The sequence below is a fragment of the Psammomys obesus genome, unplaced genomic scaffold (genome assembly GCF_907164565.1).
Source record: "Psammomys obesus unplaced genomic scaffold, mPsaObe1.curated_primary_1811, whole genome shotgun sequence".
Taxonomy (NCBI): Eukaryota; Metazoa; Chordata; class Mammalia; order Rodentia; family Muridae; genus Psammomys; species Psammomys obesus.
In genome coordinates, this window is record NW_026596046.1 from 37,462,916 (window position 1) to 37,490,365 (window position 27,450).

Here is a 27,450-nt window from a genome sequence, read left to right on the forward strand (position 1 = left end):
AGAGTGGGTGAAGCACAGTACATTTGCCTTTATACTGTTAAGTAATTATCAAATAACAAAAGAAGCTTTTATAATTTCTGGTACATCAAATCAGTGTCAGAAACAGTGTGTAGCTCCTTTAGCATTTCTGTCACCATGCTTCCCTCAAATACCATATGCAAAAAACAAAGTAAAATGCTTTCCACAAACATTTGTCGATGTAACTGATACAACTGTTTTGACCACAGTTCATTCACTAATGTTGTTATTAAGTACCAAGAAATAGGAGCTAGCATTTATATATAATGGGGTTAGCATTTATATAAAAAAAGACTTGAGAAAAATTATAATTTTTTGAGTAATTAATAAAACTGTAATTAAAGGAATAAAAAGGTTTTGCTAAATGACTGGATCTTTTTCCACCAAAATAAAAATGTGCATTACATCCAAAGATTTAAAAAAAAATTGGTATTTACCTTAAATTACATTTTGAGCCCAAACTTTATTCTGTTTTTCACACTTGATTTAAAACAAGTGTAATTCTCAAACTATTGCAACATTTTCCACAAAAGTTTACAATTAGAAAAATATTTTCCTAATTCATATGCATTTACATAGAGTTCCATTATTTAGCTACCATGTTTTAATAAGCATTCACTTGGCTCTCAAAATAATGGTATAAATAATCACGTTCCAGCTTACCATACGATTAAAAAACTGAAGTAAAAACTCCTAACACGTTCATAGGAGCCCTGCACCTGTTCGGTCACTAGAACAAGAATAAATGACCATTTCAGTTTGGAGCCCCTGAAGTGCTGACTGGAACAGCATTGCCTTGGGCTCACACACCTGCCGTGCCTCAGAGCTAACCCAGTGGATGAACATAGCTCGGGAGGGAGGCACACCTTGTTCTTAAAGCACCTAAGACACCACAACCCCACCTCTTCCCAGAAGCTCTAAGTTACTGCTTCCAGCATCTACAGGAGAAATTTTAGGTCAGAAGTAATGCCTATCTCCTCTAGAGGGAAATCGTAAATCAGAATAAAAACATCTTTGATCCTGCCAGGGATGTGCACTCTGATCTGGGTCTTTCTTGTAAGTCTTCCTTATACAGCTATGGACTTCAGTACCTCCACAGGGACCTCAGACCAGACTACTCATAACCGAAGTCCACACTAGCCCCAACCACTCCACAGCAGTGAACCGCCGGAAGACTGTTGATGCATGACTTGCACTGGACAGCAGGGGAAGTTCCAAAAATGTCCATACATTCTTGAAAGGCCAAACTGCAAGACATTTATGACAATTTATGTTTTCTATGTCAAGAGCCTACCTCTAGGAGATCCAAATTTTGTTCTTCAAAATAAGGCACTGTGACTTTGGATAAATCCCTATTGTCAAATAAAAAATATTCTTATTGTACAAGAAAAAAAGGCCTAGTTGGAAACTACCTGGAATATTTTCCTGAGGTTTAGCAAATACTTCCACTTTAAAAACATGCGGAGACACGGTTCTTGCATCCTGCATACTTTGTCTTCAAGGATCTCTTATAGAGTGCCTCTTGTCTACAACAGGTAGTATAACTTCAACTTGGGTTAAAAGAAAAAACATCCACAGGCAATTTACCAAATGCAATTGAAATAGTCAACAGTTACTCACAGGCTGCACGCAGTGTGAGGTTGACTTGGTTTAAGAAACATTAAGATTGCTCGTTAGTTCTCCATAAGGTCTGACTTTTTTTTCCTGAATTTCATTGAAACTGGAATGTAAAAATATACTCAGGAAAACATGTTTTTTCTACTTGCTAGTGTTCTACTGAAGAACAATCAAATTCTGGTCCATTAAAGAAACACTGTAATTTACCCTTCTCTTTTACCATCACCCTGAGAAGCAACAACTTGTTCCATATCTTGATGAAATGAAGACTGTTTCTAAGATGATTAAAAATCTGTCCACAATTTCCTTGAGAACAGATGACAGTGATCAGAATTAATACTTTCTGAGAGTCAGGGTGGCTCATAGTTAAGGCTGTCATGGGATCATGGATCAGATAAAAGGAGGTCTCCTCTAAAATCACAAATTCGCCGAAGAATTTCTCAGTTTGATGAATAAGGGGTGGCTGCAAGAATAAAGAAAGGACAGATAATGGAATGTTTCAAGCAAACAAGTCTGAAGGTCAAGAAGAGGAAGAACAGTGCTCTCACAGGTGTCTTTGCATGTACAAAAGAGATCAGAAACCTCGACACTTTCAGTTTTACCTCTTTCGTGGCATTACAGACGGCTTCAAGTGAATGTTTGCTTCTGCTATCATGACAAGCACCACAAACCTTTCATGCCAACTGAACACCATAATATGTGCTAAAAAATACACTGGGGTTGAATGCTAGTCTGACAAAGAGTGAGCTTAATTAAAGACTTAAATATTTTCACTTTTCTCATAATATTTTTTTCAGGTATCATGATCGGTGATAAGAAGACAGAATGCTGAGCTCGGTGAAACCCAACGGGTCATATCTGAACCCTAGTACTGTGATTTTGATTGGGATTCCTGGACTAGAGCACGTACAGTTTTGGATTGGATTTCCGTTCTTTGCGGTGTGTCTAGTGGCTCTTTTGGGAAATATCATTTTATTGATCATCATCCCAGCTGAGCGTAGCTTGCACCAGCCCATGTATATCTTCCTGGCTGTGCTGGCAGCTACAGACATAGGACTCTGTGCAGCCATTGCCCCCAAAATGTTGGCCATCTTTTGGTTCCGGGCTTATTCCATGGCCTTTGATGCCTGCCTGGCCCAGCTGTTCTTCATCCACACCCTGCAGTGTATAGAGTCTGGTATTGTCTTGGCAATGGCTTTTGATCGCTACATCGCAATCTGTGACCCTCTGAGGCACACCTCTATCCTTACCCCTTCAGTTCTGGGCCATATGATAGTGGTGCTGGCGATTCGAGCCGTCGTGCTTGTAGCTCTGTTACCCATTCTAATCAAAAGGCTACATCTATTCCATTCCATTCAAATTGCCCACTCTTACTGTGAACACATGGCCGTGGTGAAGCTTGCAGCAGACGACGTGCAGGTCAATAAAATATGTGGTCTATTTGTGGGGTTTAGCATTCTAGGGTTTGACATGATTTTTATCCTCATATCATATGCACTGATTTTCCAGGCTGTTTTTCAACTTCAACGGAAGGAGGCACGGCTCAAAGCCTTTAACACCTGCACAGCTCATATTTTTGTTTTTCTAGAGTTTTATATTCTTGCCTTTTTCTCCTTTTTCAGTCACCGTTTTGGTCATGTTGTACCGTCAACTCACATTCTTCTGTCAACAATCTACCTCCTCTTGCCCCCTGCTCTCAATCCTATTGTCTACGGTGTAAAAAACATGGTCATTCGTAAGCGGGTGGCACAGATGTTTTTTCTGAATCGTGGACGTCAGCAGTGAGCAGCAGTGATCTGCCAGACACTTCTTACTGCCTTGCAGAAAGGCTATTACTTGCAAGAGATGGCAAAGGTTTGTGCTCTCTGCTCACTGTACTCACGGGAACAAATATTTCTTTGTTTTAATTAGGTTTAATCTACGGGACATGTAGTTTTGATTAAAAATGAAACCGTTAGGTATTGACTGATTGCTCAAGTTCATGTTTTAATATATTCATTTCATATATGGTTTTGTTTTAATTGTTGATTATGTTGTATTCATAATGAATTTTCATCCTTATTCAATTAAAATAATAAAAAGTAAATTAAAATTTCTTAGGATCAATACTGTGGTTATTATGCTAATAATAACTTATTGAGATTTTTATTGCTTTCTAAATAATTTATTTTATACTTCTAATTTAATCATTGCCATCAGAAAGTACTATTTGCATTTTGTCTCATTATAACCTTTATACTCTGTGGCTTTGTAGTGAACATATTTACTATTTATTGCACTGTTTGGCTGTGTGTGTGTGTGTGTGTGTGTGTGTGTGTGTGTGTGTGTCTGTGCGCGCGCATGTGCGCGCGCATGTGTGAATGATCTGTTTATAACTTCAGGGATTAGAAAGATGGCTCACTGGTTCTGAGCATTTGTTACTTTTGGAAAAGATCTGAGCTTAGTTACTATCATAAACATCATGGATCACAACCACCCGAAACTTCAGTTCTGGGGAATTTGACACCTTTTTTTTGCCTCTGTGGGCAGGAGGCATTCACTTGTTACAAATTTGTGTATGAAGGAAAGACACTCATACTCATTAAATAAAATAAATTAAAAATAGATAACTAAAAGTAGATAAATTGAAATGCAAATGAGCAATTAATGGATAAAATGCAGAAAACAGATATCTCTGCAGCTCAAGTTAAATAACTGACATGAAGAAATGAAGGTATAAACTGTATTCTACATGTATTACATAACTACAAAACATATTTTGAGTAAAATGTGGCAACAAAATTAATAACATAAATATAATAATTCCACTTCTTGGAGGATGTAAGTTTTAATAATGTAGTATATGTGGATTCCAGTGCCTCCAAACAGGTGGGAAGACATACCTAGTACTGTAAACCCCGTAAAAACCTTGTTCTTGGCATCACAGGTGTGAAGGGGGAGCTCACTACAGCAGTCTTGCTAAATTGATACAGCATCAAACTGACTTCTAAATGTGTAAATATACAGCATATATTAAATAAATGTATATATAAATACATATATTTGCTACTTTCACTCTCAGTCAGAGAACAATAAGGCAACTGAGAAAAAGTTAGGGGATATAAATAGGAAATGAAGAATTCCATGTACTGTTATTAGCAGATGATGTGACAGCATACGTAAAAGACCCCCAAAACTCTTCCAGGGAACTCCTTCATCTGATAAACATCAGCAGCAATGTGGCTGGACACAAGATTAGCTAAAAATAAGGAATAACACTACTATATGCAAATGACAAATGGACTGTGAAAGAAAATGGGGAAACAACACCCTACACAATAGGCTCAAACAATATAAAATATCTTAGCATAACCCTAACCAAACAAGTGAAAGACTTGCATGACAAAAAGTTCAAGTCTTTGAAAAAAGAAATTAAAGAAGATATCAGAAGATAGAAAGATCTCCCATGCTCATGGATCAGTAGAATTAACACAGTACAACTGGACATCCTACCAAAAGCAACTTACAGATTCAATGCAATCCCCATCAAAATTCCAATAATTCTTTACAGATCTTGAAAGCACAATACTCAATTTTATATGAAAGGAAGAAAAAACAGAATAGCTAAAACAATCCTGAATAATGAACTTCCAGAGGTTTCACCATCCCCGATTCCAAGTTATCCTACAGCATTGTAGCAATAATACCTCATGGTATTGAAATAAAAGCAGAGAAGTGCTTCAGTGGAGTCAAACTGAAGACCCGGATGCAATTCCGCACACCTATGGACACCTGCTTTTTGATAAAGAAGCCAGAAATACACAACGAAAAAAAAAAAAAAGAATCTTTAACAAACAGTGCTGGTCTAATTGGATGTCTGCACATAGAAGAATGAAAACAGATCCGTATCTATCCCTGGACACAAAACTGAAGCCATGTTTAGCAAAGAGCTCAACAGAAAAACAAACACACTGAGCCTGATAGAGGAAAACGTGGTGAATAACCGTAAATGTATTGGCCCACAGAAATCTTCCTAAACAGAACACCAATTGCACAATCACCAAGTTCCACAATTAATAAATGAGACCTCATGGAACTGAAAAACTTCTGTTTTAAATGTCATCAATAGGACAAGACAAAACAGCAATCAACAGAATGGGAAAAGATTTTCACCAAATCCACATCTGGCAAAGGGCTAATACTGAACACATATATACAACTCAAGAAACTAGACATCAACAAAGCAGACAATCCAGTGGGAAAAAAAGGGACACAGATCTAAACAGAGAATCCTCAATAGAGGAATCTCAAGGGCTGAGAAACAGTTGAAGAAATGTTCAACATCCTTAATAATCAGGGAAATGCAAATCAAATTTACTTTGAGATTCCATCTACACTTGTCAGAATGGCTAAGATAAACAACACAAGTGACAATTCATGCTGCTGAGGATATGCAGCAAGAGGAACACTCCTCTCTTGGTGATAGGAGTGCAGACTTGTACAATCGCTATGGAAATCTGCACGGTGGTTTTTCAGAAAATTGGGGACCTATCTACTTCATGACCCAAATATACCACTTTTGAGCGTATACCAAAAAGACCATTCATCCTACCACAAAGACACTTGTTCAAATATGATCTTATTGTAACTTGTTATGCAGTAGCTGGTTCATATCAGTGGGAGGGCTGATATTTTCCTGAGGGGAAACGGAGGAGCAGTGGACCTGGGAGAGTGAGGAGATAGACGGAGGACTTGAGAGGAGGAGAGGACGGGGAGGCTGACTTCAGAATGCACTGTATGAGAGAAGAATAAATACAAAAACAAAATACCTTCTACATAGTCCAATTTGTCAGCTTCTTAGGACAATTCTACTAAAAAATTTATTCTAAAAAAGGACTATCAATCTCAGAACAAACAGTTTGAGAAAACACAAGCTCAATATATTGACAATTGTATAATACACTTGAAAGAACTTGAACAATTCATGGCAGATTCCATGAAAAAAAAATCTTTGGCTGACTTCATTGTTGGTCCAAAATGTCAGAAATTATCTCCAATGCTGGCAACTATTCAATGGCATTTGACTTCCATCATTTCCACTACAAAGTGTGTTTTAAAACTGGTATCATAAAATGAATAACCAAGGATGTGAAAAGGAAAGAAGAAATACAACTGTTTTTAACTCCCACTTACTCTTGAAACTTCAAAGTGCTATAACATTTTTAGATAAATTTAGTAATATAGTAGTAGTTGCCAGGAGCACATAACTGATAGCTCTAGTGACATATTTTCAAGATAAATAGTGTTTTTATTCATTCTGCTATAAAATTGGCCATAGGCAACAGGTTGGACAAAAGCAACAATAAATCTTTTGTTTTCTTATTCTACATGTAGCCTATGTCTCCTGCTTTTTGTTTTCTTCCAGATTTGAAGTTTTCTCAGGTCTATCTGCTTATAGCATTGACCCACAGCTTTCCCTTATAAAACTTTGTTCTTTGGAAACAGCTTCCCATGATGTAGATAATTGCATTCAGGCCGTGCAATGTTAAGCAATGAGAACCTTTCCTTCACAAACTCGAGATTGGCCATGAGAAATGTAATGGCCTTCCTCTAGGGACCAGGTCAAAATATCAACCTGGGATCAACTCAGTTCTAAGAAAAGCCAAGAAAAGAAGAGTCTGGAAGCAGATGATGCAAGGTGGTAACTTCTTAATTCCTTTCCAGAGATCAGCTGCATCAGAGATTCCAGCTGGCTGTTTTCCTGTCTGGGTGGGTCTCTTCTCCATGCAGTAAGACCTTCAAATAGCTAAGCATTTCTGATTTCAGCACATTTAAAAGTAAGAATACAGATAAACAAAAAGAGCATCAGATGATCTCATTTCAAGTGTCTTAATAGTGTATATTCCTCTAGTATGAGCCCGCTTTCTTTCTTAGACACTGAATATTTGTTTCTTACTACTATGTGACACAGATCATCTAGATACAGAAACACATTTAGAGATGGAAGAGGTGGACGGTGATTTGTGTATCATTGCTCTATTGCATAAGAGGAAGACATAATAGATATATTAACTAGTAGCAAGAACAAGGTGAGAATAACATTATCATGGTAACTTTTCAATCAAATTTTACCTAACATTAGCTTGTTAAAAAATTAAAACACAAAGACATAGACTGTGTTTGGAAGCATGTGTGAGTGTGTGTGTGTGTGTGTGTGTGTGAGTGTGTGTGTGCAAACAGGCATATAATTTGAATGAACACCTGGAAGTATATGAAGAGAGTCAAAGGCAAGAGCATCCCACATTTCTTAGGTCTTTATATAATCCTGCTTTCTGACCAGTTATAGCTCATATTTTATCCCTGAAATCCAGATTATCAGGGAAAGATATGTCACTCAAAGTGGGCTTTTTCTGATACACAAAATCAAGTCATGAACACCTATTGAAAAATGATATTACATTCTTATACTTTCACATACCACAATTTTACACATTATCCTAAATAGAAGAAATCAGATGTGGTATCTGAATTTTTAACTATGATATGTTATCCTTGCGTTATTATGTATTAAATGTGATCCCTGAATTAATCTATTATGGTGACATCAAAAGCTAATTCTGTCTGTGTCCTTAGGTCACCAATCAGCATTTAAATAATGACCTCATGGAATTTGATTTGCAGCTCTTTTTATATTTTGTGCCAACAACTTGTGCCCTATTCCTAAAAGTTACATTTCCGTTGTAATTACTTTTAAGCAAATTTTCAGTCCTACTAGTAAGCTTATTTCAAAAGCAATCTGAATGATCTGGTGATACAAAATTCAATATTTTAATCAACATCTTTTTATTTTCTTGGTCATATTTTCATGGTTTCCCTGGCCAGAAAGGCTCATGTAGAAAAATTCTTATTTTTATTCAAGTACTGAAATATTTTATATTCTGTGACATTAAAGACATACAATTTATCCCTGAATATGTATTAATGTGCTATTTTCTATGAAAAATATATTCTTTTCATGTAGTTTTTACATGGTAGGTTCTCACTTTCTTCCAGTATAAAGTATTTTTAAAATTCCGCCCAGAATTATTCTCCCTATTCCATGATTATATTATTTATGATTAATAATAAAAAAGTAGAATGAAAATTGTATATAATTTTATGTTCATAGAGTTATTAGTGAAAAAAATTGAAAAAACAAGAGAGTAGATTATGTGGGTTTTAGCTTTAATTCTTTGCCAAAGGATGATAATTAGCAAATTTTTAAAAGAAGAGAATTTTAAATCATCTTTGAGTTTGAAAAGCTCAGTACTGCTAGAAATTGTTTTAACTGCCAACTGGTAGCAATATAATGCATAAAATAGGTTACATTGAACTCCACTATATATCTGAGTACCCTGCTGCTTTGCTGCGTATGAACTACATTAGTTCAATAAGTGTGTTTAAACACACACGCACGCACGTACACGCTCACAGATATATATATATATATATGTATATGTATATGTATATGTATATGTATATGTATATGTATATATAAATATATAAAATATTCCATGTTTGGGACTGTTCCTTTTACAGCTTATGGTTCCTTTTTGCTTCATTGACATCTCTGTGTTTTAAACTCCCACTGTTAGATTTGTGAGTATTTACACCATCCTCATCAGATTACAAAATTGATATTTGTCACAGTGACGCTTAACATATAATCTGGGATGTATGCAGAATCTGGAGATGGGCTGTGGAAAGGGTCACATTTTCTTTTTTTTGGAGATCAGTTGAGGTGACTTCAGAAACTCACAAAGTCAATGCAATTATATCATGAATTTTTACTTACACAATGTCTAGAAGATGAACATAACGTTATATTCATTATCTAAAATAAGGACACTGGATTTACAAAAGGAAACCGAAGAAGCACATTCTTATAAAACTGAGTTGATACTCAAAGCTGTAAAGCCACGTGGTCATACTTCCATCCACATGTATGACTCTAAGAGGAATGTGAGTGCCTTCCTTCACACTCATCGTTTTCTTTGCTTAGGTGTCAATATCAGTCATAAGTAGAGGATTTAGCGGCTTCATGGGGTATACCAACTTGTCCTATCTGAACCCAAGGACAGTGATTCTGATTGGCATCCCTGGACTGGAGCATGTGCAGTTTTGGATTGGATTTCCCTTCTTTGTTGTATGTCTTGTGGCTTTGCTCGGGAACCTCTTGCTGCTAATCATTATCCCCTCAGAACGCAGCCTACACCAACCCATGTACATTTTCCTGGCAGCACTGGCAGCTACTGACCTTGGCCTCTGCTTAGCTATTGCTCCCAAGATGTTGGCCATCTTCTGGTTTGGTTCATGTTCCATGGCTTTTGATGCTTGCCTTGCCCAGCTCTTCTTCATACATGCCTTGCAAGGAATGGAATCTGGCATCTTGCTTGCCATGGCCTTTGACAGGTACGTCGCTATCTGTGACCCTCTGAGGCACACGTCCATCCTTACACCTTTATTTCTACTTCGAGCCGTCCTGATGGTTGCAGTTCGGGCAACTGTGCTCGTTGGGATTTTACCTGTTCTCCTCAAGAGACTACAGTGGTTCCACTCTGTTGTAATTGTTCATTCGTACTGTGAGCACATGGCTGTAGTCAAGCTGGCAGCAGAAGATGTCCATATTAACAAATCATATGGTCTCTTTGTGGCTTTTGCAATTTTAGGTTTTGACATGATATTTGTTTTCATCTCCTACATTTTGATTTTCCGGGCTGTTTTTCGTCTTTCTCAGAAGGAGGCACGAATCAGAGCATTCAACACGTGTACAGCTCATATCGTTGTCTTCTTGGAATTTTATATCCTTGCCTTTTTTTCCTTTTTCAGTCATCGTTTTGGTCATGTATCACCATATGTCCACATCTTATTGTCTACCGTCTATCTGCTTCTGCCCCCTGCCCTTAACCCCATTGTCTATGGTGTGAAGACCAAGGAGATCCGCCGATGGGTTGTACAAACATTTTTTGTCAAGACTAATACTCAATAAAGATCCTTAATGTATTGTGTCAGAGGAAAATTGTAGAGTTGCCTGTTAAAGCTACTTATACTCTACATGTTTATTTTTATTATTTTCCACTATAATGATCTTCCTTGAAGAGTCTATATTCCCAAGACAAAAATCAGTCTGAATATGGAATAAACACAGGTGAAAAATACAAATGTATCTCATATACCCCTATGATTTCCTCATTTAAGTTTTTGCTCTCCGTTTTGTTTTCTTCCTTGAATTCTTATATATATTTTCCCTTTCTCCCAACCCAGACATCTATTTTGTTTTAAAAAAAAAAAAAGTTTTTTTTTTCTCCTGGTGCTAAATAATGAAATATGTGTTCTATGATTCTACAGTAATCATAAAGATATTGAGCAAATCTAATGTAATGTTAGGTAAGGTATGAAAAGGTTAAGCCAAGGTTTACATGGAGAAGCAGCTAATCTAGATTTTTAAAGGAATCATACATGGAGGACAGTATGTTAAATGTGAGATTTGAATGCCAAACTTTTTTTCAGGGAGGAGATGAGGAAGGGAGGGTAAGATTGGGAGGGAATGAGGGAGGAAGCTATGGCTGGGATAGAAAGTAAATAACCTGTGATTAATATAAAAAAATAAAAATTATTAAAAAACAGACTTAAACCACTCCATTTTTCTTGTATAAAAAGCCTTATGTGGCCACAGCTGGAGCCTGCATCCTCTGAACAGACTCTGGTGTGGGTTTTCACAAGATGATCAGTGAATTCCTGATAAGGAGACTTGGTGAACACAGTCTCTTTCCAGATGTTGGGGGTCAGGTAGCTGTAGGTCTTGGAGATGGCATCAAAGCTGGCCTTGGAAAGTTTGCCCAGGGTGGCAGTCAGCCCCTGGTTTATATGTAGCAGTGGTCAATACCTGCCATCATCAGTAGCTTCCTTGTCACAGGAGCAGAGACGATGTCAGTGCCTCTGGGAGCAGGGATAAGACACACCAAACAGAGCCACAGCAGCCTGTCACATTGCATGGAACAGTATGGGGCTTGCCAATCTTGTTTTCTCAGTAGCCTCTCCACACAAGGACAATGGAAACTTTGACCAGGGTGATGGCTCCTCGGATTGCAGTGGCTACCTCCTTGGATCATTTAACCTCAAGACTAATGTAACCACTGTAGTCCCCAAGAGTGACAAAAACCGTGAACGTGGTCTGCTGGCCAGCCCGAGTCTGTGTGGACATTGGTATGATCTTTAGAATGTCATCCTTTCGGCACGTGCCCTCCTTCATGGGCAGGGAGAACGGGGAGATCTCCAAGGACCTGATTTTCACGCCCTTCACCACGTGGTCCAGTTTGGTGACACAGGTCCACTCCTTGTCTTTAACTTTACCTCCAGCAGCCCTGTGGCTTTAACCATGGCCACAGCCTCTGCTTGGACAGCTGTCCCAAGACCCCAAGACCTGCTGAATCCTCCACAGGTGCCGCTGAGGCCTTCTAATCCTGGGACCCTGGCTCCCTGGCCCTCCAGCGGATCCAGTGTCATCTGCCATTTGCTGTTTTCCTGAAGAAGAAATAAATGTCAAACCTTACTTCAGACGATAATGGTTATTTAATTCAGTTTTAAAATTAATGTCATTAGTACTTATGAAGCTGTACAGATATGTATGACTGATTTTCTTGAGAATTCGGAACATGGAAAGCGGTGTCATCTCTGTATTCCACAGTATCAAAATACACAAGCCGTCCTGCTGCACAGGGTCATCTGCTGCCAATCCTACCATCTGATGTATGTTTCTATGAAATACGAAATATGCATCACATTTAAATATGAGTTTACCACAATTTCTGTACCCATTCCTCCGTTGATGGACATCTGGGTTGTTTCCAGGTTCTGGCTATTACAAATAAAGCTGCTATAAACATGGTTGAGCAAATATCCCTTTTGTGTACTTGAGCAAACTTTGGGTATATACCTAGCAGTGGTATAGCTGGGTCTTGAGGAAGCACTATTCCTAATTGTCTTAGAAAGCGCCAGATAGATTTCCAGAGTGGTTGTACCAGTTTACATTCCCACCAGCACTGGAGGAGGGTTCCCCTTTCTCCACAACCTCTCCAGCATGTGTTGTTCCTTGAGTTTTTCATCTTGGCCATTCTGATGGGTGTAAGGTGATATCTCAGGGTCGTTTTGATTTGCATTTCCCTGATGGCTAATGAGGATGAGCATTTCTTTAAGTGTTTCTCTGCCATTCGATATTCCTCTGTCAAGAATTCTCTGTTTAGCTCTGTTCCCCATTTTTTAAGTGGATTACTTGGTTTGCTGCTTTTCAGCTTCTTTAGTTCTTTGTATATACTCGATATTAGTCCTCTGTCAGATAAAGGATTAGTGAAGATTCTTTCCCAATCTGTAGGCAGGCGTTTTGTTTTGATGACAGTGTCCTTTGCTTTACAGAAGCTGTTCAGCTTCATGAGGTCCCATTTATTGATTGTTGCTCTTAGAGCCTGTGCTGTTGGTGTTCTGTTCGGAAGTTGTCTCCTGTGCCAATGAGTTCTAGGCTGTTCCCCACTTTTTCTTCTAACAGATTTAGAGTATCTGGTTTTATGTTGAGGTCTTTGATCCACTTGGACTTTAGTTTTGTGCAGGGTGATAAATAGAGATCTATTTTCATTTTTTACACAATGGAATACTACTCAGCAATCAAAAAGGAGGAAATCATGAAATTTGCAGGCAAATGGTGGGACCTAGAAAAGATCATCCTGAGTGAAATATCCCAGAAGGAGAAAGACAAACACGGTATATACTCACTTATATAGACCTATAAGATATAATAAACATAATGAAATCTGTACACCTAAAAAAGATAATCAAGAGAGTGGACATGGGGTAAGATGATCAATCCTTGTTTAGAATGACAGATGGGATGTGCATTGAACATATGACAGGAGTCTACTGAGCACATTGGAAAGACTCTAACTAGCAGTGTTTTCAAAGCAAAGACTCATGACCAAACCTTTGGCAGAGTACAGGGAATCATAAGAAAGAAGGGGAGTTAGTCTGATGAAGAAAGGATAGGAGCTCCAAAAGGACCAAAGATATCTGGGCACAGGGTCTTTTCTGAGACTGACATGCAACCAAGGACCATGTATGAATGTAACCTAGAACCTCTGCTCAGATGTAGCCTGTGGTAGCTCAGTAACCAATTGGTTTCCCATAGTGAGGGGAACAAGGACTATTTCTAACAGGAACTCAATGACTGGCTCTTTGGCCTCCCCACCCCCCAAGGGAGGAGCAGTCCTGTTAGGCCACAGAGGAGAGCTTTGCAGCCAGTCCTGAAGATACTTGATAAAACAGGATCAGATGAATGGGGAGGAGGTCCCCCCTATCAGTGGACTTAGCAAGGGGCACAGTGGAGAGGAGGGAGGGAGGGAGGGACTGGGAGGGAATGAGGGATCGGGACATGGCTGGGGTACAAAGTTAATAAAATGTAACTGATAAAAAAAATAAATATGAGTTTACATAAAATATCAAAGACGAAATGCAAGTGCCTTTACCAACTGAGCCATTTCAACTGTCTAAGGACTAGAGCAGGGGCTGTCTCTGACATGAACTCAGTGTCTGGCTCTCTGATCACCTCCCCCTGGGGGCTGCAGCCTTACTGCGCCACAGAGGAAGACAATGCAGCGAGTCCTGATGAGACCTGATAGGCTAGGGTCAGAGGGAAGGGGAGGAGGACTACCCCTATCAGAGGACTAGGAAAGGGGCATGGGAGGAGAGGAAGCAAAAGTTGGACTTGGAGGAGATGAGGAAGGGGGTCACAGCTGGTATACAAACTGAATAAATTGTAATAAATGATGATAATAATAATAATAAAAGAAGAAGGGAAGAGTTTTTCTCTTTTTTATTATTAATTACAGTTTATTCACATTGTATCCCCCCATAAGCCCCTCCCTCCTCCCTCTCTATCCCACCCTCCCTCCCCCTTCTTCGCGCATGCCCCTCCCCAAGTCCACTGATAGGGGAGGTCCTCTTCTCCTTCCTTCTGATCTTAGTCTATCAGATCACATCAGGAGTGGCTGCATTGTCATCTTCTGTGGCCTGGTAAGGCTGCTCCCCCCTCAGGGGGAGGTGAACAAAGAACAGGCTTATCAGATTATGTCAGAGACAGTGGGGAAGAATTTAAATGAAGTGTCTCACACTATAGTTTTTATTGGAGATATATTAGATGATAAAGGATGTTGAGCTTACTTGGTCCACTGTATATATTCTATTTTCAATGAGTCTACTGTTGTCATACCTTCTCTGACTGATTTCCATTATCACTTGTTATTTTAATGGGTCTATAAAATGGGTGCAGGTCTGGCATGTTGGGTACTGGAGCCTGGACTTGTGCCCAATTATAAAGTCTGAATAAACAAATGTCACAGTCTCTTGATTATGGTAAACAAAACCCAGAAATAATACAAACAAAGTCAATAAAACTTATCAGCTGGAGTTGTTCAATGTTCTTTGTATCTAAATTGATTCCTTGGATAATGAGAACTAAAATTAGGCAATTTTCAAGACTCAAACCTAATGCACACAAGCTGATGCATGAAAAGAAATGAGGCTGAAGTAATCAGAGACAGGATTTAAGAATAACCTATAGTAATTTATTTCAATAAAAGAGGGGAGGTTGGGGAAAACTAGGAGAAGTGAAGGGAGGGAAGTTTGTGGTCATAATGTATGAGAGATAAATAAAGGGACAAGAGAAAAAATGTAACTTTAAACATAAAACATTCATTATTAGTAATAAAAAGAAAATACGTTGGTTTCTTATAATATTATCACTTAGAAATCATGGAAAGGAAAAATATATAAGAACTAACTTAATATTAAAACATTTATTAATTTTTTAAAAATCTCACCCTTCCTTATAAAGGGTTAAATCGCACTTAGAGAAATAATACTCCTCTGATCACTAGTGTTCATATTGGGTCCCATGAATGACTCTATAATTTAACAATGAAAAAACTTGAAGAATAGTAATCAAGACTTGATATTGGAGAACAAACATAATTATTTTGTTTCATTATTGTATCATTTAGTGAAGTTTGCTGTTGCTGCTATTGTTTGAATGAAGACTAATTAAAATCAGTGCTTTATTTCTTTGATTTTATGTTATTTGCGGCTACTGTGAATGGTGTTGTTTCTCTGTTTTCATTTTTAGTTCATTTGACATTTGGCTATAGGAAAGCTACTGATTTGGTGAGTTAAATTTGTATCTGGTTACTTTTCTGAAAGTATTTATCAGCTGTAGAAGTTTCCTGGTGGAAATTTTCAATGTATACTATCATATCATCTGCAAATAAGGATACACTGACTTTTTCCTTTCTACTTTGGATCCCACTGACATCCTTCAGTTATATTATTGCTCTAGGTAAGATTTCAAGCACTCTATTGAACAGGTATGGAGACAGAGGACAGCCTTGTCTTCTTACTGATTTTAGTGGATGTTCTCTGAATTTCTCTCCATTTAATTTGATATTAGCATTGACTTTGCTGTGAACTGTCTTTATTAGGTGGGGAGGTATGTCTTTTGTGTCTGCAATCCCTCCAGTACTTTTATCAAAAGGGGGTGTTGGATTTTGTCAAAGGCCTTTTCTACATCTAATGACATGATAATGTGGCTTTTGTATTTCAGATTGTATAGTGGATTACATTTGTCATATATTGAGAAGACATTCTTCACAACCAATGGTTTCAAGGTGAATTTTTTTCACACAAAGTTCAAGAGTTTGAGTGGTAGCTGGAATTTAAACAACAGCTAGTTCTTCCTAGATAAGAAAACTGTAAGCAGGTGGGAAATTCATAACAAAGATATAAGGATATGGAGAATATTGTGGCTTGACTGCAGATGTGAGTCTTCATGGGTAGAAAACAGCACAAAGGGATATGGAGGAAACTGGAGAATGATGACTGAGCAATCTTGCTCAAGCACGTACCCATATCTACTTACCTGTTTATCTGTTATCTATCTATCATCCATGTACTCATCTATTTTTAATGTTAATTTTTGTATATTAAGTACAGTTTATTCACTTTGTATCCCAGCTGTATCTCCCTCTGTCATCCTCTCCCAATCCCACCCTTCCTCCCTCATCTCCTCCCATGCCCCTCTCCAAGTCCAGGGATAGGGGAGGTCCTCCTCCCCTTCCATCTGACCCTAGCTTATCCAGTCTCCTCTGAACTGGCTGCATTGCCCTCCTCTGTGGCCTGGCAAGGCTGCTCCCCCATCAGGGGGAGGTGATTAAAGAGCCAGCCACTCAGTTCATGTCAGAGACAGTCCCTGTTCCCCTTACTAGCTACCCACTTGGATACTGAGCTGCCATGGGTTATATCTGAGCAGGGGTTCCAGTTTATAACCATGAATGGTCCTTGCTTGGAGTATCAGTTTCAGAAAAGACCCCTGTGCCCAGATATTTTGGTTCTGTTGCTCTCCTTGTGGAGCTCCTGTCCTTTCCAGGTCTTACTATCTCCCCCTTCTTTCCTAAGATCCCCTGCATTCTGCCCTAAGTTTGGTTATGCATCTCAACATCTGCTTTGGTACCCTGCTGGGTATAGTCTTTCAGAGGCCTCTGTGGTAGGCTCCTGTCCTGTTCCCTGTTTTCTCCCTGGCTCTCCCCACCCCACCCCAGTCTCCTCCCAATTCTACCCTCTTTCCTTCTTCTCCCCTTCTGCCCCTCCCCTAGTCCTCTGATAGGGGAGGTCCTCCTCCCCCTCTATCTGACCCTAGCCTATCAGCCTACCTAAATTAAAAAGAAGATCCTAGATTGAAGATGAAATAAAAAATGAAAAAGGAAGATTTAATAATATTTAGAAATTATATATTTTTATAAAGACAGTATCACTTTAGTAATATTGACCTTGCCTTTATTGACTCTTTATTATTCATTGTATAGACAAAGAAATGAAATTAGGGGGTACCATATTTTGGGAATAGCTAAATGGTCATATTTTCCATAAATATATTTACATTCTCATTTGCTTTTCAATGTTTCTTATACATCCAAAAATGTAAACTGTGCTTTACAAATTAGTATGTACTTTTTAATTTTTTAAAAAACAAAGCCACCTAATAACATAAAAGTGAGCCAAGTGCACTGCTCTTGACATATCTCTTGGTGTAAATACCAACAAACTTGTAGTGTGAGAAATGAAGTTACAGAGGCTTTGAGGACAAATTATAATACAGACCAAGTGTTAGTTAAGGTAAAAATTCAGCAGTGAACACAGATTACTGTAATTATTTTCACTATACCTGCTTTACCCAGTATTAGAGAATGAACCCTGAGCTTCATGCTAGACAAATAATCTGCCACAAATTGCTCTTAATAAGGAGGAAATGTTCCATAGAAAAAATAGTAAGAGCTGGAGAGGACAGGAACTCCACAAGGAGAGCAACAGAAGAAGAAAATTTGAACACAGGGAACTTCCCAGAGACTCATACTCCAACCAAGGACTATTCATGGAGATAACCTAGAACCCTGACAATGCAGCCACTTCTGATGAGAACTGATAGACTAAGATCAGAAAGAAGGAGAGGAGGACCTCTCCTATCAGTGGACTTGGGGAGGGGCATGCATGCAGAAGGGGGGGAGGGTGGGACCGGGAGGGGAGGGGGTAGGGGCTTATGGGGGGATACAAAATGAATAAAGTGTAATTAATAAAAGTTAAAGAAAAAATTAAAAAAAAAGAAACATGGAGCTTAGACAAGGTGGCTCCAGAGAGCACAGTGTTGGGCCGAACCTTGTTTTCTGACTGAGAAATTGCTGTGTCAGTTCCTGCGAATGTAAGAAATGTTCCCGGTATTCACATGCCACTAGATCATGTATTATACCTCTTTAGTATTTAGTGTATGGTCAGTGGCCATTGACTTTTCAGTTATATGTTCTTCATGGGCTTGTTTTTAGGATTTTAATGTCATTTGTTAGCCATTCATCTTGAAACGAGCTGCTATCCATTAAAGCACACATTGGTAAAAGCAAGGCACTCAGAGATGCATCGATGATCTTCAAGCTTGTAGTACAGCCTCAGATAGGCAGACACTAACATTTTGTTGTTGTTGTTTGTTTGTTTCTAGTTTAATTAGAATTCACAGGGGGCATGGAGGGGTAGGAGAGGGAGGAAGGGTGGAATTGGGAGGGGAGGAGGGAGGGGGCCACTGTGGGGATACAAAGTGAATAAATTGTAATAAAAAATAATTAAAAGAACACTAAAAAATGTCCCACACTAATACTATGTGAAGATATTTCTCCTAACATAAGATAAAAAAACATCAAATTTCTGTGAAAAATACAAAGCTGGCAGTTATGTAGAGGCTTGAGTCATTTGCATAATTATCTTCCTATGCTGTCATGCTCTCTGGAGACAGCTTCAGAAAGATCAAGAAACTTTTAGTCTAAGAAAACTAAGAACATATTCCCCAATTTTCTTTGTCCTAATGCCATAAACAATGGGGTTAAGAAAAGGTGGTACCAGAAGGTACATGTTGGCTATGAGGATATGGATTTTGGGAGCCACATTGTGGCCAAAACGGTGGGTCAGCAATGTGAAGACAGCTGTAGAGTAGAAAACAAGGATTACACAGACGTGGGAGCCACAGGTGCCTAAGGCTTTGAGACTTGCTTCTCGAGATGGAAGTCGGAAGACAGCACGGAGGATCAGAACATAGGCGATGGCAATGAAGAAGCCATCACAGGAGCCAATGACAGAGGCTGAAACGCTTGGTAGCTCCTGTGTCCACACACGCCAGCTTCACCAGAGCCATGAACTCACAGTAGGTGTGTGCAGTGGTTCGAGTTCTGCAGTAGGGCAGCTTCTTGAGCAGGACGGGGTGTGGGGAGAAGAAGCCCACCCCACGTAGCACCACAGCTGCTCCCATTTTGGCGATGCGGCTGTGGGTGAGAATTGTGGCGTGGCGCAGCGGGTCACAGATGGCCACATAGCGGTCAATGGCCATGGCCAAGAAGAAGCCAGATTCCATGGCAGTGAAGCTGTGGATGAAGAACATTTGGGCAAGGCATGCATCGAAGGCGATGTCATGGGCTCCCATCCAGAAGAGACAGAGCATGCGTGGCAGTGTAGACGTGGAGAGGACCAGGTCAGTGACTGACAGCATGCACAGGAAGAGGAACATGGGCTCGTGGAGGCTGCGCTCTGCTCTTACCACAGCCAGGATAGTCACGTTTCCCATCACTGCCACCAGGTACATGGAGCAGAAGGGAATCCCAATCCAGACATGGAAGCGCTCCAGGCCTGGGATGCCCATCAGCCAGAAGGTGCTCTGGGAGAGTTGGGACTGATTGGCTGGCTCCGTGGTGGCGCTGCCCACTGTTGGAGGCGCAGGTCCTCCTCGTATAGAGAGTGTGATTTGCTTGGGTGGTTACAAACAACTCTGAAAAGGAAGGAGAAGTAAACCTGGAGTATCCCCCAAAGCCCACCCTACAGCGCTACACAAGCTTTAACAAGAGCAGGTGTCCTCAACCTGTGGTTTAGAACCCATCTGCAGGTCACCTAAGACCACTGGAAAACGCAAATCTTTACGTTATGAATCGACACACAGGCAAAATTAAAATTATGAAGCAGCAACAAAAATAATGATATGAGGACTGTTTTTAAAGACTGCTGCATTAAAGGTTGAGAATTAATGAAGTAAAGTATTAAAAAAAATCCTTAGCAACATTAGGTAAAAATGTACCCAGACACCCCAAGTCGATTATAAATCAACTGAAAAATCTCCTATATTTTATAAAAATATTAAATTTATTCAGTGATATGTGATAAAACAAACTCCCAACCCTTTTAATTTCAGAAGTTTTTTAATTCTCAGGAACATCCGATTTATACATGGAATAAATTTTAATTTTAGTTGTATACCGTTCCTTCTTGGTATCAGACCTAAATATTCTCTCTCTGTGTTTTTGTCTCTGTCTCTCTTTTGTCCCTTTGTCTCTCTTTCTCTCTCTATCTCTCTATGTGTGTATGTATGTATGTATCTATGTGCCTTTAAGTAAGAATTTGGAATTTGTATTCACAGACTATTGAATCCTTCATTGCCAAGACTGTCACAGAATTTATATCCATGAGACATTTTCTACTACTATGCAAATGTTAAGAGTTTTCCGCCTGCCAGATTTTTAAAAATTTGAAAATTAACAAGAATTTGTAGCAACTTTATTCATAATAGCCAGAACCTGGAGACAACCCAGATGCCCCTCAGCTGAGGAATGGATACAGAAATTGTGGTAAATTTACACAATGGAATACTACTCAGCAATTAAAAACAAGGAAGTAAGGAATTTTGTAGGCAAATGATGGGATCTATAAAAGATCATCCTGAGTGAGGTATCCCAGAAGCAGAAAGACATACATGGTATATACTCACTTATAAGTGGATAATAGACATATATTATAGGATAAACATACTAAAATCTGTACACCTAAAGAAGCTAAGCAAAAACGAGGACCCTGGGTAAGATGGTCAATCCTCACTCAGAAAGGCAAACAGGATGGACATAGGAAGAGGGAGAAAACAGGGAACAGGACAGGAGCCTACCACAGAGGGCCTCTAAAAGACTCTACCCAGCAGAGTTTCAAAACAGATTCTGAGACTCATAGCCAAACTTTGGGCAGAGTGCAGGGAATCTTATGAAAGAAGGAGTAGACAGAAAAAGTTGGAGGGGACAGGAGCTCCACAAGGAGAGGAACAGAACCAAAAAATCTAGGTATAGGGGTCTTTTCTGAGATTGATACTCCAACCAAGAACCATTCATGGAGGTAACCTAGAACCTCTGCACAGATGTAGCCCATGGCAGCTCAGTATCCAAGTGGGTTCCCTAGTAAGGGGAATAGAGGCTGTCTCTGACATGAACTCAGTGGCTGATTCTTTGATCATCTCTCCCTGAGGGAGGAGCAGCCTTACCAGGCCACAGAGGAAGACAATGCAGCCAGTCCTGATGAAACCTCAGAGGCTAGGGTCAGATGGACTTGGAAAGGGGCATGGGAGGAGATGAGATGGAAGAATGGGATTGGGAGGGAATGAAGGAGGGGGCTACACCTGGGATACAAAGTGAATAAACTGTAATTAATATAAAAATAAAATATAAAATAATTTTCTAACAAGTTCTCTTTTTAAGTACAATTTCTCAATTCATATGCTTTATTATCTCAAGCCTTAATTTCAGAATACATAATTTCTGTTTCAACTTACTCCCCATATTCTTTGTCCTTTACTTTCATTTTGTTGGAGATATTTGGCACAAAATGTAACTCTTACACTTCTCTTGACATGTACATATTGGTATAATATCTGTTACTCTTTTTATACCTATTGATGAAAAAGAGTAATGCCTAGATTCTCTTAAAATGGAAAACAAAATATCATTCTAGAATGCTGAATATATCAATACTTAGCTGGAACTGCTATGTAAAGCAAATACTGATTTTCAGCTTTGCAGGTATAAAACAGGATTTCAGAATATCATTACTAATGTCAGAATAACACAAAGTGGTGTCTAAGCCATGGCAAATCCATCATACTGTCTACTGAGTATAAGTTCCCTTTGGTTTCATTTTGTTCAACTTAATATTTCCTGTCACAGATTATATGCAAAATCATGTAAAACATAATACTGTGATATCTATTAAAACATACTCTGGGTTTTCTATTCCAGATTTCAGAACAGAAGTCAGGCTGATGAACACAGTAGAACTAGGTGAAGTGCTAGAAAGGGAAATATGAATGAACACTTTTTTTTTTTTACATTTTTGTACAGGAGAATTCTTTATGCCCCAGTTGTTTTAGTCTGATATTCATTCCTTACTTTTTACTTTCTTATCACTACAGATTTAGAAATTTTAATATTAACTAACTGACTAATTGTATTTAGAGACAGAGTCATATGCTGCCTAAGATACTCTAAAATTCTCTATGGAAACATAGGATGGTTTTGAACTCTTGATCCTCCTGTTGCTGTATCCCAGTGCTAGGATTAAAGAAGTGTGGTATGAGTCCTAATAGTAGAAACATATTTTTATTTTTATTAACATTATTGTTTATTAACATAAATGTTTTAACATAAATGTTATGTTTTAACATAAATTTATTAACATAAATGTTAACAGCTTAACATTTCTAAGCTGATATTTATGTGTTAGTGTATTGTTTGCTACTGCCCATGGCTTTGGTATTCGTAGGAGGTGGGAATTTAAGTCAAGACAAGCATACTGGCGATCACAAACATTCAAAATTTCTTTATGATGCTGGCAGAAAAGTTCTTTGATTTACTTTTTTAAAAAGCAGTTAATGTTACTATGAAATTGTAGCAATTTCAGTTGTTTAGAAATTTTTCCTGCTTCTTCTTGCTCAACTGGTCATTTCAATAAAAATAACTTTTTTAACTACAGACCTTGATATGACAGATCACTATTTAATATTAAAGAAGCCAAAACTAGGTTTTCTCTGTATGCAGTTGTCTTTGCCACCATAATCTCTCCTAGTCAGTCTGCTCAAATGCTATTGTAATTTTTACCTGCATGCTTATCATGGTATAGCAGAGCTAGCTGGCAAGTACCTATGTTTACAACATTTACAAAAGTCTGATCTTTTTAGTATTCACCTATGGTACTTATCCTTAACTTTAACATGGTTCTTCAAAGAATAAACATTACCGTTTTGAGAACTGAGTCATTCTGTCCAAGCAAATGCAAGCAAAGCTCTGTCCCCCATCTCTCTGTGTTTAACCGTGTTGAAAGCTGACAGTTTCCAGAGGGTCGCCTTTTGTAAGAACAGGCTGGACTTCAGTTCATTCCACATTTCATCTGATTAAGATGATGCTTAGATATCAATTAGTGGTACCCTTGGGAAAGGGTTATTTTCTGAAACAAACAGAAGCAAGTAAATTTCACTAAGAGTGATTATTATGACTATCTTTAAATATAATCAGTAAAGACATTTTCTAGATGTCTTCTGGGTATTTTGATGTTTGAAATATTTGTTGAATGCATTAAAAAGTGCCAAAATAAAAGCATTATATTTATTGTTTGAGAGATAAATTATCTTTTGCTAGGTTTTAGAATTAATGCTTAAAAGTCCCTTTCCTTTTAAGTAATCCATTGCAATATAGAAAATTACATTTTTACCAATAAGAAGTTAGAATTATGTATAGGCTTTAACATGTGTTGAATTCTATCAGCCAATAAAAGGTAATGACATGTTTGACTTCAAATATAGTCCATATAAGTAGTGGATCAGTAAAATAAAAAAAAAGTGTATTTGTCTGAATTTAGTTGTATAATTTATTTTACGACATTCCTAGTTCCATGGATTATAAATGAAAATATCTGAAATGATCAGCAAATGCCTTCTCAATCTGGTTCTTATTGCAACCTTCACAGCACTATCTTCTACACAGATCATGTTGTATTATCTCCATTTTTAACAATGCTTTGTGTCAGTGTTCTTCTCATCGTTCTGGCCAATTACATGTGTGCCCTAAGTTACAGAGAGCAAGCCAGTGTTTAAGAAAGTAGTGGAGTGAAGAAATAGAAGTAAAACTGGAGAAAAAGAAAAGGTGACTAGTAAAAGAGGAGGGAAATGTGGGAAGATAATCAGGTACAGAGACAAAATGTTCAAAGTCAATTTCATTTGTGCATGAAACAAGTGTATATAATCCTATATAATACTAAAGGACAAGAGGCCAATTCTCCCTCTCCCAGCAATCATTTGCTGCCTATAGATTATTTTTTATCTCATGGTTGAAACCCATGAGATCCTCTCCGCCTTCTGTGTTAACAAATCTATTGTTATTGCCATTGTTCAGGTTTTATTTATTCAGAAATCTCAGACTGTTTCTGATATTATGACTCTTAACCATATTTGACTTTCAGGCCATGGGCCTTTAAATCAATCCACAGTATCATAACTTCCTCCTGCAGAGAGGGACTCAGCTCCATCAGAAAACAGTTGGTAACCTCAAAACAGCCATGCCATTATTGCACCAGGAGGCAAATTTTTCCTGACAGCTGCTATTACAGTGTTTAAGGTTCATAACAGGATAAAACCATTTATGACTTTTTCCCCTAGCTGCCTGCTTAGGAACTTCCTCTGCTGTGAAAACTAGCTGTTTTCCTGTATAATCTCCTCCTACCCTGTAATGACCTCCACACGAACTAGATTTCAGACTTTGTAGAGGTGTGGGCTTGGACCTGCTATTATTGAGACACCTGTCTTAACGGTCATATATAATTTTTAATTTCTTGGTGCCTCCTACCACCAAGCCGGGGCTGGGAGGTGTTTTTAATTTTTGTTTTTGCTTTTTCAGGGTTTTAGGTTTGCTATCACACGCTCTTTAATGTTCCTTTTATCCTTCATCTTTCCTTTTTTACCCTGAATATGCTCACTGTCACAGAGAGTATGCTTCTAAGATAGCATCTTACCCTGGAAGTAAAGACAGCACTAAATGTGTTAGAAACTGAGATAAAGTAAGGCCAGAAGGATTTCAGGGAAAACTTCTCAGAAGAGAAAATGTTTCAGTTTAGAATTTAATGATAACCTTAATTAGTCATTCAATACGCAGACAGAATATTATAGGAAATATGATTAAGAGCTAAATAAGCAGTGTCTAGAGAAAATTTCGGTAACTATTGAGGACAAGGTAAAGGGCAGGGAACAGTAAGCAAAAAGAAAAAACACGACACCACAGAGGACTAAAGAGAATAATCCATGTCATTTATGATAAACTTTCACATTTAAAAAGGTCAAAATTTAATCCAACTACAATGGGAAGCCCTTTTTCCCTTAGTAATTTGTAATAAAATCTCCACAAGAGAGAATTTATGTAAATGATTATGGAGTTATTTTTCAAAACCAGGTTCATATTACTTAAGGTTTCCCAGGGAAGGCAAAACATCCTTGGAGTAAAAAGCAGAACCGTAAAAGCAGAAAATGTAAGAAATACATTTTCAATTATAATAAATAATAAATTAATTAATTAAATTAAAAAAAGAAATACGCCCCTTCCGGGGGTGCAGCCTTACCAGGCCACAGAGGAAGACAATGCAGCCACTCCTGATGAGACCTGATAGGCTAGGGTCAGATGGAAGGGGAGGAGGACCTCACCTATCAGTGGACTTGGAGAGGGGCATGGGTGGGGAAGATGGAGGGAGGGTGGGATTGGGAGGAGACGAGGGAGGGAGCTGCAGGTAGAATACAAAGGGAATAAACTGTAATTAATAAAAATAAAACATTATAATAATAAAAAATACATTTTTTGCTTCCACAGTAGCAAAGTTAAGAGAACGTCTTACTCAAACAAGCTTTCTGCATGACCAAATCACTATCAAGAACGGGTGCTCTCCTCTGCCTCCACCACAGTTTGCAGTAGTAAAACGAGTGTGATTTTGCTCTAACATTCCTAGAAAAATCCTGTGTCTAGAGTACAAGCTGTTTCTGTGAACTGTGTAAAATCCAAATGGGAATCAGGAGTCTCTGAGAGAGAAGGCTGAGATGAAAGATGTTAGAAAGGTGAGTGAGCCTTCACCAATCTAAAGCTTTTCCCATTAGGGCATAATGACAAGGAAGATTTGAATAAAAAATTTTAAACTCGTAAAAAAAATACTTTTTCTGTGTCTAGTTGGTTAAGTGTGGTGGTCACTGTCGTGTTCAGCAGTGGAGATCATTTTGATGGTTAGTCAAGGTGGTCACTGTGGTTATCATTGTAGCGTCCATTGTGATGACGGGTGACGGTGTCCACTGTTGTCAGCTGTAGTGTTCACTCTGATGGTCACTCATAGCGAGTTTGTGAACAAGTAGGCCTTTGTTTCGTGTCCTTCTCTTGAGCTCTTTTTCTTTTGTCTGTCTTGTCCAACTCTGATGTGTTAGTTTTGTTTTTTTTTTTATTTTACTATGTATTATTTTATCGTTATCTCTTAGAAGCTTCTTTATTCTCTAATGAGAGAAATGGAGAAAGGAGAAACTGAGTGGAGTGGTGGGGTGGGAATCATAGTCATGATACACTATAAAAGAGAAAAAGCTGCTTTCATTAAAAGGGAATAAGAAGCAGGGAAAATTAAGAAAAGAAAGGAATATACAAAAATTAATGAGAGGGTTTTTGCCAGTTAACAGTGTACCTGCTGAGGCTTATGCAATCATGCAGCAGACATTAAGAGATCAATATTATTGACAATGTTTAGGCAAAGAACTACTCTCTGTGTTGCTAGTTTCATCTCAAATTGACACAGGCTAAATTCATCAGAGAGGAGGAAAGCTTAATTAAAAAAAAAAAAAAAAGAAGATGCCCCCATAAGATCTGAAGATCTGGCTGTAGCCAAGTGTATAGGGCATTTTCAAAACTAGTGATTGATGTGGAGGCCCCCAAAGCATTCACTGATACCATCCCTGGGCTGGTGGTTCTGAGTTCTGTAAGAGAGCAGACTTAGCAAGCTAGGAAGGACAACCAATTAAACAGCATTTTTCTATGGCCTCTCAGCAGCAGCTGCATCCAGCTTCCTGCCCTGTTTTTTGTTCCTGCTCTGGCTTCCTTTAATGATTAACAGAAATGAGAAAGAATAAGACAAATAAACCCCTTTCTCCCCAAGTTGCTTTGGTCATGATATTTCATCAGAGCAATGGTGTGATACTGAACATCTAAAATTTTAATATTCCTCCATATTCTGGATGCAAGCCAAATTTTCATTTTGTGTAGTAATATATATATACATATATATATACATTTATATATAATATAATATGTAATATAATATAATATAATATAATATAATATAATATAATATAATATA

General features: G+C 38.3%; 3 protein-coding genes and 1 pseudogene across 3 annotated transcripts; 2 read left to right on the forward strand and 2 right to left on the reverse strand.

Annotated features, from left to right (window-relative positions):
* The first annotated feature begins 2,460 nt into the window (after positions 1-2,460).
* Positions 2,461-3,420, forward strand: LOC129688729 (olfactory receptor 52A1-like). The gene has a single exon (XM_055623693.1). It carries the CDS (start codon positions 2,461-2,463, stop codon positions 3,418-3,420), a length of 960 nt encoding a protein of 319 aa, XP_055479668.1.
* Positions 3,421-9,694: 6,274 nt separating this feature from the next.
* Positions 9,695-10,642, forward strand: LOC129688632 (olfactory receptor 52A1-like). Its single transcript, XM_055623575.1, has one exon. It carries the CDS (start codon positions 9,695-9,697, stop codon positions 10,640-10,642), a length of 948 nt encoding a protein of 315 aa, XP_055479550.1.
* Positions 10,643-10,775: 133 nt separating this feature from the next.
* LOC129688730 (40S ribosomal protein S2-like) lies at positions 10,776-14,977 on the reverse strand (annotated as a pseudogene).
* Positions 14,978-19,035: 4,058 nt separating this feature from the next.
* LOC129688731 (olfactory receptor 52M1-like) lies at positions 19,036-23,189 on the reverse strand. Its single transcript, XM_055623694.1, is given in 3 exon segments — positions 19,036-19,363; positions 19,365-20,026; positions 23,184-23,189. Coding segments are annotated over 3 exon segments (996 nt in total).
* Between the last annotated feature and the right edge of the window lie 4,261 nt (positions 23,190-27,450).

Excerpts from the sequence above, each read along its gene's own strand:
- LOC129688729 (XM_055623693.1), top strand. The coding sequence starts at position 2,461 with ATGCTGAGCTCGGTGAAACCCAACGGGTCATATCTGAACCCTAGTACT.
- LOC129688632 (XM_055623575.1), top strand. The coding sequence starts at position 9,695 with ATGGGGTATACCAACTTGTCCTATCTGAACCCAAGGACAGTGATTCTG.